Source organism: Euprymna scolopes, chromosome 40 (genome assembly GCF_053919585.1).
Source record: "Euprymna scolopes isolate OS-2025 chromosome 40, ASM5391958v1, whole genome shotgun sequence".
NCBI lineage: Eukaryota > Metazoa > Mollusca > Cephalopoda > Sepiida > Sepiolidae > Euprymna > Euprymna scolopes.
This window is the reverse complement of record NC_136521.1, coordinates 22,679,853-22,700,116: the sequence shown is the minus strand read 5'-3', so window position 1 is coordinate 22,700,116 and position 20,264 is coordinate 22,679,853. Positions and strand designations below refer to the sequence as shown.

Sequence of the window (20,264 nt, the reverse complement as noted above, 5' to 3'; positions counted from 1 at the left end):
ATACTGTTTGAAATTTATTTTTCTCATATATATTGTATACTTTTTCAGAATTATATTGTTCAAATTAACTGTATACTTTTAGAAAACTTTTTTTCTCATATATACTCTATACATTTGGAAAATTATTTTTCTCATAAATGTTGTATACCGTTGGAAAATTATTTTTCTCATATATATTGTATACTTTTTGAAATTTCATTTTCTCATACATATTGTATACTTTTGGAAGAATTATTTTTCTCATATATACTGTGTACGTTTGGAAATTTATTATTACCATATATATTGTGTATTCTGGAATTTTTCTTCTCACAAATACTGTAACTGTTGTAGAATTATATTTTTCAAATAAACTGTATACTTTTTGAAAATTATTTTTCTCATATATATTGTATATTTTTGGAAATTTATGCTTCTCATATATATTGTATACTGTTGGAAATTTATTTTTCTCATATATATTGTATACTGTTGGAAAATCATATTTCTCATATATTTCTATATAAATAAAATGAACTCATTTTTTCTCGTCTGATTTTGACCTTAATAGGATTAAAAATCAAGATATTTCATGCAAATATAATATGCACAAACGGCAGAACAATATCTGAGGTGTGTTATAGGCTTATTATTTCTCAAATTCCTCGATAATCTTAGATTTCTATACTTTTTCTGCTGAGAAGTCACGGCCAAAATCGGTTAAGATCAATGGAAGTGGTAAAATATTTTCTCTCTAATGGAAGTGGTAAATTATTTTTCTCATATATACTTTATACTTTTAGAAATTTATTTTTCTAATATATATTATATACTTTGGAAAATTATTTGTCTCACATATATTGTATACTTTTGGAAAATAATTTTTCTCATATACAATGTATGCTTTTGGAAAATTATTTTTCTCATATATGTTGTATACTTTTGGAAATTCATTTTTCTTACATATGTTGTATAATTTTGGAAATTAATTTTTCTCCTATATATTATATACTTTTGGAAAATAATTTTTCTCATATACATTGTATGCTTTTGGAAAATTATTTTTCTCATATATGTTGTATACTTTTAGAAATTCATTTTTCTTACATATGTTGTATACTTTTGGAAATTTATTTTTCTCCTATATATTATATACTTTTGGAAAATTTATTTTTCTCATATATATTGTATACTTTTTTTGAAAATTATTTTGCTCCTATATATTGTATACTTTTGGAAATTTATTTTTTCATATATATTATATACTTTAGGAAAATTATTTTTCTCATATCCATTGTATACTTCTATAAAGTTATTTTTCTAATATATATTGTATACTTTTAGAAATTTATTTTTCTCATATATACTGTATACTTTTGGAAAATTATTTTTCTCATATATATTATATACTTTTGGATATTTATTTTTCTCATATATATTGTATACTTTTGGAAAAAACTTTTCTGATATATATTGTATACTTTTGGAAATTTATTCTTCTCATACATATATTATACTTTTTGAAATTTATTTTACACATATATATTGTATACTTTTGGAAATTTATTTTCTGATATATATTGTATACTTTTGGAAATTTATTTTTCTCATATATATTGTATTCTGTTGGAAAATTATTTTTCTCCCATATATTGTATACTTTTGAAAAATTATTTTTCTCTTTTATATTGTATAATTTTGGAAATTTATTTTTCTCATATATAATGTACACTATTGGAAAATAATTTTTCTCAGATATGTTGTATACTTTTGGAAAATTATTTTTCTCATATATATTGTATACTTTTGGAAAATTATTTTTCTCATATATAATGTATACCTTCGGAAAAATTATTTTTCTCATCTATATTGTATACTTTTGGAAAAAAGAATTTCTCATATATATTGTATACATTTGGAAATTTATTGTTCTTATATATACTGTATACTTTTGGAAATTTATTTTTCTAATATATATAGTATACTTTTGGAAATTTATTTTTCTCATATATACTGTATACTTTTGTAAATTTATTTTGCTCATATATGCTGTATTTCTTTGGAAATGTATTTTTCTCATGTATGTTGCATACTTTCGGAAAATTATTTTTCTAATATATACTGTATACTTTTGGAAATGTATTTTTCCCATATATATTTTATTTCTTTCGAAATGTATTTTTCTCATATATACTGTATACTTTTGGAAAATTATTTTTCTCATATATATTGTATACTTTTGTAAAAAATTTTTTCTTATATATACTGTATAATTTCGGAAATTTATTTTTCTCATATATACTGTATAATTTCGGAAATTTATTTTTCTCATATATACTGTATAATTTCGGAAATTTATTTTTCTCATATATACTGTAGAATTTCGGAAATCTTATTTTTCTCATATATATTTTATAATTTCGGAAATTGATTTTTCTCATATATACTTTATAATTTCGGAAATTGATTTTTCTCATATATATTGTATAATTTCGGAAATTTATTTTTCTCATATATATTGTATAATTTCGGAAATTTATTTTTCTCATATATACTGTATAACTTCGGAAATTTATTTTTCTCATATATATACTGTATAATTTCGGAAATTTATTTTTCTCATATATACTGTAGAATTTCGGAAATTTATTTTTCTTATATATACTGTATAATTTTAGAAATTTATTGTTCTCATATATACTGTATAATTTCGGAAATTTATTTTTCTCATATATACTGTATAACTTCGGAAATTTATTTTTCTCATATATATACTGTATAATTTCGGAAATTTATTTTTCTCATATATACTGTAGAATTTCGGAAATTTATTTTTCTTATATATATTGTATAATTTTAGAAATTTATTGTTCTCATATACACTGTATAATTTCGGAAATTTATTTTTCTCATATATATTGTATACTTTTGGAAAATTATTTTTTTCATATATAATGTATACTTTCGGAAAATAATGTTTCTCATATATATTGTATACCTTTGGAAAAAAGTTTTTCTCGTATATATTGTATACTTTTGTAAAGTTTTTTTCTCATATATACTGTATACTTTTGGAATTTTTTTTTTCATATATATTGTATACTTTTGGAAAATTATTTTTCTTATATATATTGTATAATTTCGGAAATTTATTTTTCTCATATATACTGTATACTTTTGTAAAAGTATTTTTCTCATATATATTGTATACATTTGGAAATTTATTGTTCTTATATATATAGTATACTTTTGTAAATTTATTTTCCAAAAGTATGCAACATATATATTTTGCATACTTTTGGAAATTTATTTTTCTCATATATATTATATACTTTTGGAAATTTATTTTTCTCATATATATTGTATACTTTTGGAAATTTACATTTCTCATATATATTGTATACGTTTGGAAAATTGTTTTTCTCATATAGATTGTATACTTTTTGAAATTTATTTTTTTCATATATATTATATACTTTTTGAAAATTATTTTTCTCATATATATTATATACTTTTGAAAATTTATTTTTCTCATATATATTGTATACTTTTGGAAAATTATTTTTCTCATATGTCTTGTATACTTTTGGAAAATTATTTTTCTCATATATATTATATACTTTTGGGAAATTATTTTTCTCTATATATTATATACTTTTGGAAAATTATTTTTCTCATATATATTATATACTTTTGGGAAATTATTTTTCTCATATATATTATATACTTTTGGAAAATTATTTTTCTCATATATATTATATACTTTTGGAAAATTATTTTTCTCATATATATTATATACTTTTGGGAAATTATTGTTCTCTATATATTATATACTTTTGGAAAATTATTTTTCTCATATATATTATATACTTTTGGGAAATTATTTTTCTCATATATATTGTATACTTTTGGAAATTTATTTTTCTCATATATATTATATACTTTTGGAAAATTATTTTTCTCATATATATTATATACTTTTTGAAAATTATTTTTCTCATATATATTGTATAATTTTGGAAAATTATTTTTCTCATATATATTATATACTTTTGGAAAATGCCTCACACAGACATGAAGCAATTTTCTGCTAATATCCCATCTCCTGAACAAATGTCTCTCATTTGAAAAGTTGCAAATAACGACGAAAATTTAAACGAAGTTTCTCAATTATTCGATCCCTAATCGACTGTCTAGAGAAGCAGACACTTCATATCAGAGCTCGGTAATTTTAGCAACTATCGGGGAGGATAGTTACGATATATATGAAGGGTTGAAGGTTAATTCTGAGGAAGAAACGACTGACCTAGAGAATGTGGTGAAGAAGTTTTAAGAATTTTTTGTGGCTGAAACGCACAAAGCTTATGAATCTTATACATTCCATCTTTACAAGCAAGAAGTATCGGAATGTATCGAGACCTATATTGCTGCTCTTTGACAACTTGCAAAGAACTGCAATTTCGGACAGCTACAAGATAGGCTTATCCGAGGCCAAGTCATTTTCGGAGTTCGAAGCGATACCGTCAGAGAAAAGTTACTGTCTGATAAAGAGCTTAGTCTAGACAAGTGCCTACAAATAGGTAGAGCCTATGAAATTTTGAAACAACAGACGCAGACCATTTCCTCTGGTACTGATGCAGCGAATCCTCAAATAAACCGGGTTAAAAAGTGAACCTGCCAGACAAACTTCAGCAAACAACCACATCCGAAATCAAAAATGCCTAGCAAATGCACACATTGCAGGAAATTTCCATTCCACAATAGAAATGACTGCCCAGTGAAAGATGCATGCAGCAGAATTTGTTTGTGGAAAGGGCATTATGCAAATTTATGTAAAACTGATGAGGAGAAGGTTAGAGAAATAAGAGAGGAAGAAGAAAATCATTTTTTAGGTTCTGCCACTCTCGAAAAAATCGGTGCAATCACCACTGGAATAATACAAATTGGCAGGCTAAAATCAAGGTGACCACTAAGACCTGTATCAAAATTATAAATTTTAGGCTGGATATAGGTGCGTAATCCTGAACTGGTTCTTAAAAAAGAAATATCTCATTCATTCAACCCACAACCAAAAGACTGTATGGACCAGGTCATTACGAGATAAAGCACATATGATGTGTGAAAGCTAAACTGACCACGGAAAATGCAAGCTCGCAACAAGTTATAGAAAACCTGGAAGAACCTCACTGAGTGGACCAGCAATGAAATCCCTCAATCTGATGAAAGTAGTTAATAGTGTGACAAGTGAAAGGCACCAGTATAAAAAAGAGTTCCCAGATCTGTTTACAGGCCTCAGGAAGCTGGAAATTGTGTACCAGATATGCTTAAATGCTGGAGCTCAGGCCTTTTCTATCGCTATACCTAGAAGATTGGCATTGCCTATGAAACAGAAGGTGCAGAAAGAACTGAAACGTCTGGAGAAAGAGGACATAAATCATCCAGTCAAAGTACAAACTGAATGGTGTGCCCCAAAAAACTAACGGAAAAGTTAGGTTATGCGTCAACTTTACCAAGCTAAACGAAAGCGTGAAACGGGAGAAATTTCCTTTACCCACCACAGACCAATTACTGGCTGAGCTCGACAGAACCACAGTATTTAGCAAACTTGACTGCAACAATGGATTCTATCAAATTGTCATGAAAAATCGCAGGTCCTAACCACATTTATAACACCTTATGCGAGGTACTGTTTCAAACGACTTCCATTCGGGATAAGTTCTGGACCAGAAATCTTTCATAGGGAGATGAAACACATTTTGTCCGGGATACCAGGTGTCATCTGTTACATAGATGATGTCTTAATAAGTGGAAAAACCAGCAGGAGCACGACAAGCGACTAAAAGCAGTGCTGCAGAAAATGAAGGCTGCAGAAGCCACACTGAATGATGTGTATTTTCTGTAAGAACCATAAAGTTTCAGGGCCACATCATATCAAACAAAGGAATCCAAATAGATCCTGAAAAAGTAGCAGCAATTATGAACTTGCCCAGCCCAGAGAATGTGTCTAAATTACGATGCTTACTGAGCATGGCAAACCAGATTGAAAAATTTGCTAGGAATCTAGCCGAAACTACCAAACCACTTTGAGAGCTTCTTAGAAAAGAGTCAGAATGGATTTGATATGAGCCTAAAGAAGCAACTAAGTTCCACACCAGTACTGATTCATTACAAGCCAACAAGAGTATCAGCAGATTCATCTAGCTATGGCCTAGATAGAGTACTACTTCAGAAGCAAGAAAATGTCTGGAGACCAGTATTTTATGCTTCACGATCTTTGATAGAAACAGAGCAGAGATATGCACAGGTCGAGAAGGAGGCACTGGCAGTCATTTGCAGATTACTTGGTTGGAATGCCAAAATTCACAATCATAAAAGATCACAAACCACTGTTGAAGTTGAAATGACTCGATGAAATGATTCCAAGAATTCAACGTTTCCACATGAGATTCTCCTATGATATATATACAGCTGGAAAAGACCTCACAATAGCATACACTTTGTCCCTAGCACCTGGAAGATACAGGATATCTATCAGGAGACAGAGACTGGTGCATTCATCTGCTCAGTCATAGGAAATGTTTCGGCAAGCAATAAAAGATTAGAGGATATCAGACTAAAGCAAAATACTGACAGAGTCTACAGTCAGGTAATTAAATATTATGAGATGGCCCAAAAGAGCAAGGCAGGACCCCGAACTAAAACAGTACTTGTTTGTCAACCAGGACTTCACTGTTTACCAAGGACTTCTAATGTATCAGAGCCGACTTGTCATTCCTAACGAACTTCAAAAAGACATACTAAAGCAAGGTATTGTCAAATGCCGAGCACGTGAAAGTGTGTGGTGGCCTCTCTAAACAAATTGCAGAAAAAGTCGGGAATTGTAGTATCTGTGAAAAAGAAAGAAAATATCCACCAGAACCACTGCAAGCCACCAAATTACCTGCATATACATGGCAGGAGATAGGAATGGATCTGTTCGAGTTCATTGGACACCAATATATTTTGATTGTTGATTATTTTTCCAAGTGGATTGAAAAAGCCCATTTACGGACAACCACTTCAGCCAGCTAAATAGAGCATTGCAAATCAATATTTGCTAGGCATGGGATCTCAGAGACAATCATATCAGACAATGATCCACAATTCAGTTCAAGTGAATTCATGAACTTTTCAAAGGTTTTTGACTTCCTGCAATTCACAAGTAGCCTCCATCATCTGCAAGGAAATGGCGAGGCCAAACGTGCAGTCGAGACTTATTAAAGAAAGCAAGCGACCCATACATAGCGCTACTAAATTATTGCAGCACTCCTTGCAGCAACAGTCCTGCAGAGCTGTTAATGAATAGAAAACTAAGAACACGGATCCCTACCATTCCTCAAAGAAATTCATTTGGTCTGCAAAACATAGAGGAACATAGAAAGGCAGACATCTGACTCAAAGCCAGACAAAAGCGAAACTATGGCAAGCACCATCAAGCTAAAGACCGTCCTGCTTTTGAAAAAGGACAACCAGTTAAGATACCTAAGACCTGTGCAGCTATAGTAAGTAAAACTATGTCACTAAGGTCAGCTCTAGTAATCTGTGCCTAAGGAACAGAGAAACCAGCTTCTCTTAGTTGGCTTCCCCACAGGAAGCAAACACCTTACTACGTTCCCCTCGGTATGAATTTATGTATAGCTGTGATGATGACTAAACAAACCTTCCCAGTAACCAAACAAACATCCCACTAGAGAGTTCCAGAGGTCCTAACCAAGGGAAATATACTAGAAGCGGTCGGCAAGTTCTGACCACCCAAAAGACTGTCCTTGTAAAGAACTTTACAACTGAAAGGGGGATGTAGGGTTACTGCTCTGACGATTCACCGGTTAGGGATGAATTACAGCCCCTGGCGATGACTCAAAAAAAGATATGTATTTTGCCGCTAATAAAACTTATGTTCTTATCCTGTATGTGTCTCCATCTTACTACTAAAACCTAGCCAATAACTTTACAGAGATAATCCCCAAATCTTTATTTTTGTTCCTGGGAGTAAAATATCCATGCATTATTTAGAAATGAGAGACGCCTTATGGTCATTCAAAGATAAATCACCATAATACAACAATAGACAAATATGGCCAAACACACTTACTTGCAAACTTGTTCAAGTTCTGACTGATTCCATGATGGAGATTTTCCCAAAATCTCATTTAGGTTTACTCCCGAAACATTCTCGCATTTTTGTAATTCCCATTGTCGATCACAGACACCATTTGTACCTGGAAAGCAATTATCAATTAAAACATTTTCACAATTCAATTCCAAAACTCACACAAATTATTACATCTACACGATTTGTATAGAATATTAAAATTCTTTTAAATATTTCATCCAATCGTTATCCAAAAATTTGACTTTAATTTGACTTTTTGTTTTCAGAATTTATAAAATTCTGGTTTAATAATGTTCCACATCATTTAATGTTTTCTTTTTCTTAACTTTTTTAAAAGTTAATTGATTAATTAATTAAATTAACTGATTAATTAATCAATTAACTTATTAATCAATTAGTTTATCTTATTAATAAATTAAATTCTCTACAAAATTTATGTTTTTCTTTTTTATAAAATCTGTGTGAGACAACAAAGGCTATTTTTTTGGTTTACAAGTTCTTGAGTTTTGACTATTCTGTATTTTAAACATTTTAAAAAGCACTTTTAATATTAATTAAGACAAAAGTAAAAAGTTATGTTTTAATGAAGGAAGAAAATGAATATATATATATATATATATATATATATATATATATATATATATATATATATATATATATATTACCATTTCATTTAATCACATAAATTAATATAAGAAGATATAATTTTATGCGTAAATTTTCAGTATTTACTTCCACAGTGCTCAATACAGGGAAAGACTGAACCTGAGGTCAACTGTATCTTTGTCCTGTAAGTGGCCGATCATTGGCTGACTAGGATGGGCGTGGTTACAACTAAGAAACTGATTGGCTTACTAGCAAATTCAATACCATGTGATTTTATAAAAATGCGCAATAACCACAACTCTTCGCATAAGTCTGACAAATTCTCACAAGGGTGAAATGAAGAATATTCTGTGTAACTTAATTGCCATGTACAACTTACTATATATATATATATATATATATATATATATATATATATATATATATATATATATATACCTTTTCATAGCATAAAATATATACTTTCAATGTATATATATAATAAAAATGTTTTTTAAATTGCCAGATCTATTTAAGCTCAATGAAAATAGCTTGCCCTTTAGAGAATATATATCAATCAAACAATGAAAAAAACCATGTCTATTTATAGCACATTCATATCATTTTATTTGATATGGCACGTCTTACACGTGTCTTGTTGAATGCTATACAAAACAACTCATCAGAGACCCAAATAAAATCATAAAAGATTTTTTTAGAAAAAAATCAAAGGTAGAAGAAAAAATGAAATTCTTTTAAAGTCATATGAGCAAAAATTAAAAAAAAATAATGTAGATTATTTATGTAGGTTATTGTAGGGAAAACTGCAGAAATCCAGAAAAGGGCTACCATTAAAGCATCCACGTATCATTTAGAATCAATCTGCTAGGAGGGGGGTCGTTAATAATCACGATAGCAGTGCCCACAACTTTTATGACTAGTGATCTTGCAAAGTGATGTAAAATCTTGGTGCTCATGTGCATGAACAACAGCTCAAACCGGGCAAAACAGTGGACGTCTACCTGGCCGATTTGAGGAGGCTAGCTGTACCGTTTGGTGGAGCAAATGACCACATACTAGGATGCACCTTTCTGGCAGATCTTCCAGACAACACCAGTCAGCTACTGCGAGTGTCTTTGAGGCTTAATGAACTTTGACTGAATGTAATATCAAAAACATTTTGATGCTACAGATGTGGTAGACCCAACCATTTCTCCAGGGACTACCGAAGCTGGAGCAATGCAGGAGATACAAATGAGCCAAGAGCACGATGGCGAATACGCTGTTATCGTTGCAACAAGCTAGGCCTTATAGTGCAGAATTGTTTGAGAAACGAGTGTGGGGACAAGGTATTATCGCTACCCTTGCCCCAGGTTGGTTAATAAATGTGGTGTTGCCTGTGGTTGATGTCAAAGTCGACAGTGTATGGTGCTTGATGTTTGGCGACACTGGGTATTCCCAGTCAATAGTTAGCATGAATCGAAGCCAGATGTGGAGCAGTCAATGAATAAGAAGTTGGACGATTCATGGAGCGTCCTCACAGATGGAGGTGTTCAGGCCAAAGTCAACATTCTGGTGGCTCACAGGAAGCCCCTTTGTTATGACCTGCTGCTTGGAATCAATGCAATTCGAGTGTTGGAAGGCATTACAGTCTCACTGGTTGTGGTGGTGGAAGAAGGAGGGTGTGTGCGGCCCTGGGTATTAATGAACCCAATTTTGATGTCTCCTTTGATTCTGACAAGAAAGTGTGGACTGCCAGGTGAAAATGTGCTAAAAAATACTTTTCAACTCCACAACAAGGGTGCAGATAAGTCAGAAAAGAGGACGAATATGAACTTTGGATCTCAAATGGCTGTTTGATTCCATATCTTTAGGAGAGACTGGGTCCTCCCAAGGGTTTCATTTCTTTAATGATGGTCGTGTAATGTGCATCCAGGAGACAAGCGCCCGCGTGTTTGTGTATTGTGTGGGTGCGTAAGAGAGACGGACGAAAAAGAAAGACTTACCTCGGGGCCGGCTCGGCGTCGCTGACCGAAAATAGAGAAAGAAAGATCAAGATGGTGGCCGCCGTCTTTCGTAAAGGATGATATCTCGCAAAGTCACATGAATTCTCGCAATATGCAGATTTAGCCGGCCTGCAACGGCCATAAAAGCGGGTGATTGAAAGATGTTGGGAGAGCGATGATTGACTTGGTCGGAAATCATGTTGCTGTTGCTTCTCGTGCCGTGTGGGTGTGAGCATATCTTACCGTTGTTGGGACCGTTCTGAGTAACCGATTATTGGGTCCGTTCTGAGTAACCGTTCGCGTCCGTCTAGGTACCTTGCTAGTTGGATTCCGTGCAGAACCAGCGTTTACTGGTTATTGAATTGCTTTACGTTGCTGCAACATTACACATCTACAGAGGGCGCAGTACTTTTAAAGGATTTTCCTTATACATCTACAGAGGGCGCAGTAATTTTAAAAGACTTTCCTTACACATTTTCTACAAGCTATTTCGGCAGCACTGAGTTGCTGATACACACTCAAGGCACCCCCAGCCAATCTCAGGGGAATCACAAAGGTCGCACGTCAGCTCGACCCTTTCAACCCAGTCGACAATGGACGTGGACCCGTCAAACTTGGGTATGAGCTTTAAGTCGAATTTCGACTCTGTCATAGTTCTAGAGGGCAAATAGCCATAACATAACATTACGCCAAAGGACGGGACGTCTCCTTCAACCGCACCTGCAAATGCTATTTACACATACCGAGTCGGAGTGAAGGGAATCAACACTATGCAGCCAGCCGACAAGGGAACATGTAACAGATATGAAGTGGGAGATCCAGTGTGGGTGCAGCCCCAGGAAATCGGTGCACTGACAAGTTTAAGCGAGGACAAATATCCGGAGTGATTAGCCAGCAGTCTGTGTTCATCGATGGAACCCCACATGTGCGAGATCTTCGCCCAGCTACCGAGGCGCGTCACACAACTACAGAAGAAAGCAGTGAAGCGTCCAGTGATGAGCTGCCGATACACAGATTCAGTGAGCCCCCTCCAGATACTGATAGTGATACTTCGTCTGATGAGGCGGAACCAGATCCAGAGCCCGAATCTGAACCAGTGAATGTACCTCTTCGCAGAAGCACACTCACTAAAAGCCCCCCCCCCCAATGCTCCCTATGTGATCATCAGATCATCAGATCAGGGGGGAGTGTAATGTGCATCCAGGAGACAGTGTGGGTGTGAGCATATCTTACCATTGTTGGGACCATTCTGAGTAACCGATTGTTGGGTCCATTCTGAGTAACCGTTCGCGTCCGTCTAGGTACCTTGCTAGTTGGATTCTGTGCAGAACCGGCGTTTACTGGTTATTGAATTGCTTTACGTTGCTGCAACATTACACATCTACAGAGGGCACAGTAATTTTAAAGGACTTTCCTTACACATTTTCTACAAGTCGTACAGGAGCAAAAGCAGAAGGTACATCTAGTGTTGGATTACCGTGAATTAAATGGCTTTGTAGATGCATTCACTGCCAACGCAGAAGTGTGTGCACCTAAACTAAGACAATGGCAGCGGCAAAGAGTTGATTTACAGAAGGCATATCTTCAGATCCACATTATAAGAGGAGACTGGTGCATGGGCGGCAGCAAGATTACAGTCTGGATAGATTCAAGTTCAGTAGCTATGGGAGTGGCATTGGAAGCAAGTGGAAATGTCATTGAAGAAGCGTGTTGTCTGCATCCGACCAACTATGTGACCAGCATATGAATTTATCCGAGCTCAACACAACGCTCAGGGGTTAACATGTCCTCCAGTGAGAAGCGACAATGTTACACTTGGTCACTAATTTGGCATGTGTGCACCAATGAATTTCTGACACCCTGACCAGGAAGGGTGAATATAAAGGCAGCTGATGAGATGCTTGTTAGGTGACAGTATGGATCAGTGCAAATTGATGGAAGATGACTGAACCAAGACCAAATAGTCAATGTTCATTGTCAAAGCGCTGTTGTTAGGGTGTAAAGCGAACACTGTACTTTGCCAGATTAATCGACCCGCAAGTGTCCAAAGAGAATGTGAAATTTGTTGAAGCCTACATCGTTCCTTTTTGATGGTGTGCTCTGTCACATTAAAGACTTATGGAAGGCGACACAATCATAACCACTATTGGATGATGAAAGAGAATTGGATTCTGAGACCAGTGAGTCATCGATCTGGCTTATGCCAGCTTCATCAGGCAAGGATTTGGATATTAGCAGTCACCCGACGGACACAGTAATTCTCGACCCTCAGAATGTGGACACTTGAGGATGAGGCCTGCATCGTTCCTTTTTGAAAGAGTATGCGACAAAGACGACTGTAACTTTTCTGCCCTGTCTGTGATCATGAGATATGGGGGATATGTAAGGAAAATTGTGGAAACCAAGAAAAAGGCTTACTGTTAAAGCATCCACCATTTTTTTTTTAAATATATTGTACATACTCGTTAAAGCATCCACCTTTTTTAAATTATATTGTACATACTCGTTAAAGCATCCACCTTTTTTTAAATTATATTGTACATACTCGTTAAAGCATCCACCTTTTTTTAAATTATATTGTACATACTCGTTAAAGCATCCACCTTTTTTAAAATTATATTGTGCATACTCGTTAAAGCATCCATCTTTTTTTAAATTATATTGTACATACTCGTTAAAGCATCCACCTTTTTTAAATTATATTTTACATACTCGTTAAAGCATCCACCTTTTTTTAAATTATATTGTGCATACTCGTTAAAGCATCCACCTTTTTTAAAATTATATTGTACATACTCGTTAAAGCATCCACCTTTTTTAAATTATATTGTGCATACTCGTTAAAGCATCCACCTTTTTTAAAATTATATTGTACATACTCGTTAAAGCATCCACCTTTTTTAAATTATATTGTACATACTCGTTAAAGCATCCACCTTTTTTAAATTATATTGTACATACTCGTTAAAGCATCCACCTTTTTAAAATTATATTGTACATACTCGTTAAAGCATCCACCTTTTTTAAAATTATATTGTACATACTCGTTAAAGCATCCACCTTTTTTAAATTATATTGTACATACTCGTTAAAGCATCCACCTTTTTTTAAATTATATTGTACATACTCGTTAAAGCATCCACCTTTTTTAAATTATATTGTACATACTCGTTAAAGCATCCACCTTTTTTAAAATTATATTGTACATACTCGTTAAAGCATCCACCTTTTTTAAAATTATATTGTACATACTCGTTAAAGCATCCACCTTTTTTTAAATTATATTGTACATACTCGTTAAAGCATCCACCTTTTTTAAATTATATTGTACATACTCGTTAAAGCATCCACCTTTTTTAAATTATATTGTACATACTCGTTAAAGCATCCACCTTTTTTAAAATTATATTGTACATACTCGTTAAAGCATCCACCTTTTTTTAAATTATATTGTACATACTCGTTAAAGCATCCACCTTTTTTTAAATTATATTGTACATACTCGTTAAAGCATCCACCTTTTTTAAATTATATTGTACATACTCGTTAAAGCATCCACCTTTTTTAAATTATATTGTACATACTCGTTAAAGCATCCACCTTTTTTAAAATTATATTGTACATACTCGTTAAAGCATCCACCTTTTTTTAAATTATATTGTACATACTCGTTAAAGCATCCACCTTTTTTTAAATTATATTGTACATACTCGTTAAAGCATCCACCTTTTTTAAATTATATTGTACATACTCGTTAAAGCATCCACCTTTTTTAAATTATATTGTACATACTCGTTAAAGCATCCACCTTTTTTAAAATTATATTGTACATACTCGTTAAAGCATCCACCTTTTTTTAAATTATATTGTACATACTCGTTAAAGCATCCACCTTTTTTTAAATTATATTGTACATACTCGTTAAAGCATCCACCTTTTTTAAATTATATTGTACATACTCGTTAAAGCATCCACCTTTTTTAAATTATATTGTACATACTCGTTAAAGCATCCACCTTTTTTAAAATTATATTGTACATACTCGTTAAAGCATCCACCTTTTTTTAAATTATATTGTACATACTCGTTAAAGCATCCACCTTTTTTTAAATTATATTGTACATACTCGTTAAAGCATCCACCTTTTTTAAATTATATTGTACATACTCGTTAAAGCATCCACCTTTTTTAAATTATATTGTACATACTCGTTAAAGCATCCACCTTTTTTAAAATTATATTGTACATACTCGTTAAAGCATCCACCTTTTTTAAAATTATATTGTACATACTCGTTAAAGCATCCACCTTTTTTAAATTATATTGTACATACTCGTTAAAGCATCCACCTTTTTTTAAATTATATTGTACATACTCGTTAAAGCATCCACCTTTTTTAAATGATATTGTACATACTCGTTAAAGCATCCACCTTTTTTAAAATTATATTGTACATACTCGTTAAAGCATCCACCTTTTTTTAAATTATATTGTACATACTCGTTAAAGCATCCACCTTTTTTTAAATTATATTGTACATACTCGTTAAAGCATCCACCTTTTTTAAATTATATTGTACATACTCGTTAAAGCATCCACCTTTTTTAAATTATATTGTACATACTCGTTAAAGCATCCACCTTTTTTAAAATTATATTGTACATACTCGTTAAAGCATCCACCTTTTTTTAAATTATATTGTACATACTCGTTAAAGCATCCACCTTTTTTTAAATTATATTGTACATACTCGTTAAAGCATCCACCTTTTTTAAATTATATTGTACATACTCGTTAAAGCATCCACCTTTTTTAAATTATATTGTACATACTCGTTAAAGCATCCACCTTTTTTAAAATTATATTGTACATACTCGTTAAAGCATCCACCTTTTTTAAAATTATATTGTGCATACTCGTTAAAGCATCCACCTTTTTAAAATTATATTGTGCATTTGTGCATACTCGTTAAAGCATCCACCTTTTTTAAAATTATATTGTACATACTCGTTAAAGCATCCACCTTTTTAAAATTATATTGTACATACTCGTTAAAGCATCCACCTTTTTTAAATTATATTGTACATACTCGTTAAAGCATCCACCTTTTTTAAAATTATATTGTACATACTCGTTAAAGCATCCACCTTTTTTAAAATTATATTGTACATACTCGTTAAAGCATCCACCTTTTTTAAATTATATTGTACATACTCGTTAAAGCATCCACCTTTTTTTAAATTATATTGTACATACTCGTTAAAGCATCCACCTTTTTTAAAATTATATTGTACATACTCGTTAAAGCATCCACCTTTTTTAAAATTATATTGTACATACTCGTTAAAGCATCCACCTTTTTTAAAATTATATTGTACATACTCGTTAAAGCATCCACCTTTTTTAAATTATATTACTATTTCGTTATCTTTATTAAACATTAACGAAACATTTTGGTAAGAAAGATAATAAGGCAACAGTAATTCGTTCTTACGAAAATAATAACAGAGGAAATACATCTTTTCTGGTAAATGCATGCCCGAACTAAAATAAAGAAAAAATAAGTGCAGCAAAAAAAAAAAAAATAAATAAAATAAAACAAACAAACAACAACAAAAAACAAATAATAAATAAATAAATTTCGCGTTCGATGTTGCATCAAGTAAAGAATAGATACCCCGTAGCAGACGACGCCGCCTGGCGGTGCCAGGCGCACATTTCAACTAACACCGGTGATTCGACCTTGACATTGGCACAAGCACATGGCGTCGGTTGTTTTTAAACACGTCAAATAGCAAACATGCTCGAATATTCGCCAGCATTTTTTTTTTAAATATATTTAGAAAACTTTTGAAGATTTAAAAGAAAAAGTATATATTTACAAAACATTTTTTTAAGTAAGTAACAAAACGAACGTATTTAAATAAAAGATATTGATAAAAATCAATCTTGGTCGCAAAAATCCGAAACAGAAAGAGACCCCCATTTATTAAAATATCTTTTATTTAAATACGTTCGTTTTGTTACTTACTTAAAAAAAATGTTTTGTAAATATATACTTTTTCTTTTAAATCTTCAAAAGTTTTCTAAATATATTTAAAAAACAAAAAATGCTGGCGAATATTCGAGCATGTTTGCTATTTGACGTGTTTAAAAACAACCGACGCCATGTACTTGGGCCAATGTCAAGGTCGAATCACCGGTGTTAGTTGAAATGTGCGCCTGGCACCGCCAGGCGTCGTCGTCTGCTACAGGGTATCTATTCTTTACTTGATCCTCCAAAAATCACGCAAATCGATCAAGTAGTTTTTTTATTATTTAAGAAAATCAAATATTATGAGACATTTTATCGAAGAAAAACTTCCCGCCATCTTGTTTTTGAATGATACACTGCTAGCGAGCGACACCTATCGGGAATGTTGGGAATATAAGACCAGAAAAGGGGCAGACAATCGACTTTCCACACTAGAAAAAAAAAACTTGGAAAATTTAGACATTTATAAGTTTTTGAGGATGTTGAAAAAGAAAATAACGTTTAAAATTACAGCAAACGTGTGGGTGCTCAATTTACGTAAAATTCTTCATATCTTGGAAACTACTCGTTTGCTGGAATTTTAAACGTTTTTTTTTTTTTGTTTTCAACATCCTCAAAAACTTATAAATGTCCTAATTTTCCTTTTTTAAAAAAATAGTGTGGAAAGTCGATTGTCTGCCCCTTTTCTGGTCTTATATTCCCAACATTCCCAATAGGTGTCGCTAGCAGTGTATCATTCAAAAACAAGATGGTGGGAAGTTTTTCTTCGATAAAATATCTCATAATATTTGATTTTCTTAAATAAAAAAAAAACTACTTGATCAATTTGCGTGATTTTTGGAATATGACATTTTCATGCAGTGACAAGTACGTACATTATAAAGTTTTTTTTTCAGATTTTTATAGTAAAAACGATTACTTGTGGACCATTTATAGACTTGCACCGACGATTTTTTAGCCGTGAGTTAGCCAGGGTATTCCGATAGTCACATGTACATACTTTAGTTATGTTTAATATTGACGTTAAATTTAAACTCAACCTCAGATCAAAAGTCTCAAACTCAAATCCAACTGTTCTCTTCTCTCTGCACTTTCCACACTGATATTTATTTTCAGAAAATTTACAAGGTAAAAATCAGGAAAATTTGGCACAAGGCCGAAGATGGGGGAGGGGAAAGGACGGTCTTCTCTGACTAGTGCTATCTAATCTAACCTAACTAGTTCCTACTTTCACTCTACTTACACCATAATACCACATTCATACTATACATCCATCAGCGTATACATCCTTCATCAATCACCATAAGAACATCATACCATGATAACCTAATTAAAACCCATAAGAAAGGGGGGTTTGGGAAGATAAAAATTTTATATACAAAATAAAAATGAAATATTTACAATCTTAGTAACAAAAGACTATGGCAGATACACTGATTCGCCAGTCGAAAGGGTGATGCGAGTCCGAACGCTTTATTTAAAACACCTCTTACGAAAACTTCGAAAGGGAACCCGCATCTTTGGCGAATCAAGCGATCTGTCACCTAATTGGGGAGGGGAGTGGGGTTAAAAAAAAAACAAAAAAAAACGCAGGGACAAACTTAAAAAGGGGCCTAATGATCGCTATCACACACTAGCTAGGTTATGAACAAAGAAGCCTAAATAATGGTCCTACTCTTGCCTATATCGTGACCTACTCTGGACTAAAAACGAGTCAGAGCTGACGTTCATTTCTGTTACCCAAAATTCTTTTTCCTAAGGAACATCCAAGAACCAGTCAAGACTTGCTTCTCTCACCCGACACACACGCGCAACTGACAACCACCTTTCAACAAAGTCTGACGAAGAGAGTCTAACTCTTTCGGCCTTGATACGATCCTTCAAATAATGACGGAAGAGTCGTATAAGGTCGAGGGGAGCGAAGTCCTCAGATCCATAGACCACTTTCATACGTGTGTTCCAGATAACACCTCTCATCACTGCTAGCAAGGTCAAACACAAATCTTTTCTGAGCCTATCCGTTGTTGGAGCCCAATTGCTACAGACATTAATAGGAACCAAGGTTAATGAGGATGTGTTCAGTATGCGGACCATGAGACCTGTAACAAACTCAATCAGCGGCGCCACAATGCGACAATAAACGAAGGCATGACATAAAGTCTCGTCCTCATCACCGCACCGTTTACAAATAGGCGAGTCCACCAAGCCAGCTGAGTGGAGTCTCTTACCGACCCAGAGAGCATCCCGAATTACCAGCCAGGTCAAGGAAGCCTCGTCGTTAGTGAGGCATCCTGACCCAGGCGCCCAAGGCCAGATTGAGCGGAGCTGCTCCTTCGTCAAAGGGAGCCTCCCACCGATGACATCCGTTACGGATCCCCTCACTAAAACCCGATATAATGCCTTTCGGGACAACAGCAGAGTGTTAGAGAGGCTTTCCTTCACTCTTAAGAGGGACTTCAGTGTGCGCCGGCACTCGCGATAGAAGGGACATTCACCTCGGGGCAACCTGTGTGCCTCCCCCTCGGAGTTGTGCACCCCTCTCAAAGCCGGGAAGGCTTTCTTGGTGTCCTCCATCCAGAGGCCACCGTTTTCCCTATCTTGTGTGCACATTCGATCTAGGTAGTAGAGCCGTAGCATGTATAGCCGAATCTCCACGTTTGGCATACCTAGACCGCCTTCAGAAGGATGTAGGTAGCAAACATCGCGACAGACCTTAGGGGCCTTTCCAAGCCATAAGAAGTTGAAAAGAGCCCTCTGCAAATATAACAGTGTATCTGACGGGATTGGAAGCACTGATAGACGATAAATAGCGATTGGATAGATGTGGGTATTACACACCTCCACTCGCCCCTTTAATGAAAGGTTTTTACTGATCCACCGTGAAGCTGCAGACCGTACCGCTTTCAGAACCTCCGACCAATTTTTCTCCAACTGGAGGTCAGGACCAAACCAGACGCCGAGTATCTTGCAAGGCCCATCGCTCCAACTAAAGGGCCCCTGAAGAGGCATACCTCTCCAGGCACCAATGCACAAACCCGAAGACTTGTCGCAGTTAATTTTGGCCCCTGTTACCGTTTCATACAATCTGATTTCTACACCGACGACACTAATCTCAGCACTGCTCGTTACAAGCACAGTTACGTCGTCGGCATAGGCGGAGTACTTCGCCTGGGCATCCACACCTGGCAAAGTGATTCCGCGTAGGACCGGATTCACCCTTAGCCTGCGCAAAAATGGCTCGATCGCAAGCACATATAGCATGGGTGATAACAGGCACCCTTGACGAATGGAACGTGACAAACTGAAGGGTCTCGACCTCTTCCCATTTACTTCTACCATCATCGCGGGGTTAGCATAGAGAAGATGAACCCAAGAGCGAAATTGCGGGCCAAAACCGGCCGCCGATAAAACAGCCCCCAAGTACCGATGGTCAACCCTATCGAAGGCTTTGGACTGATCTAAATTGATCAGCGCGGCCTCAGTGTCGACTTTTTCTATCATCAGGCGT

At 34.0% G+C, this 20,264-nt stretch overlaps 1 protein-coding gene across 1 annotated transcript in view; it reads right to left on the bottom strand.

The window, feature by feature from the left end:
- LOC145265428 (uncharacterized) overlaps positions 1–20,264 on the bottom strand; it is a 159,152-nt gene that overhangs the window by 89,123 nt on the left and 49,765 nt on the right. Inside the window, exon 2 of the mRNA XM_080121261.1 lies at positions 8,111–8,237. Coding sequence (XP_079977387.1) covers positions 8,111–8,237 — 127 coding nt within the window. The remainder of the gene's footprint in view (positions 1–8,110; positions 8,238–20,264) is intronic.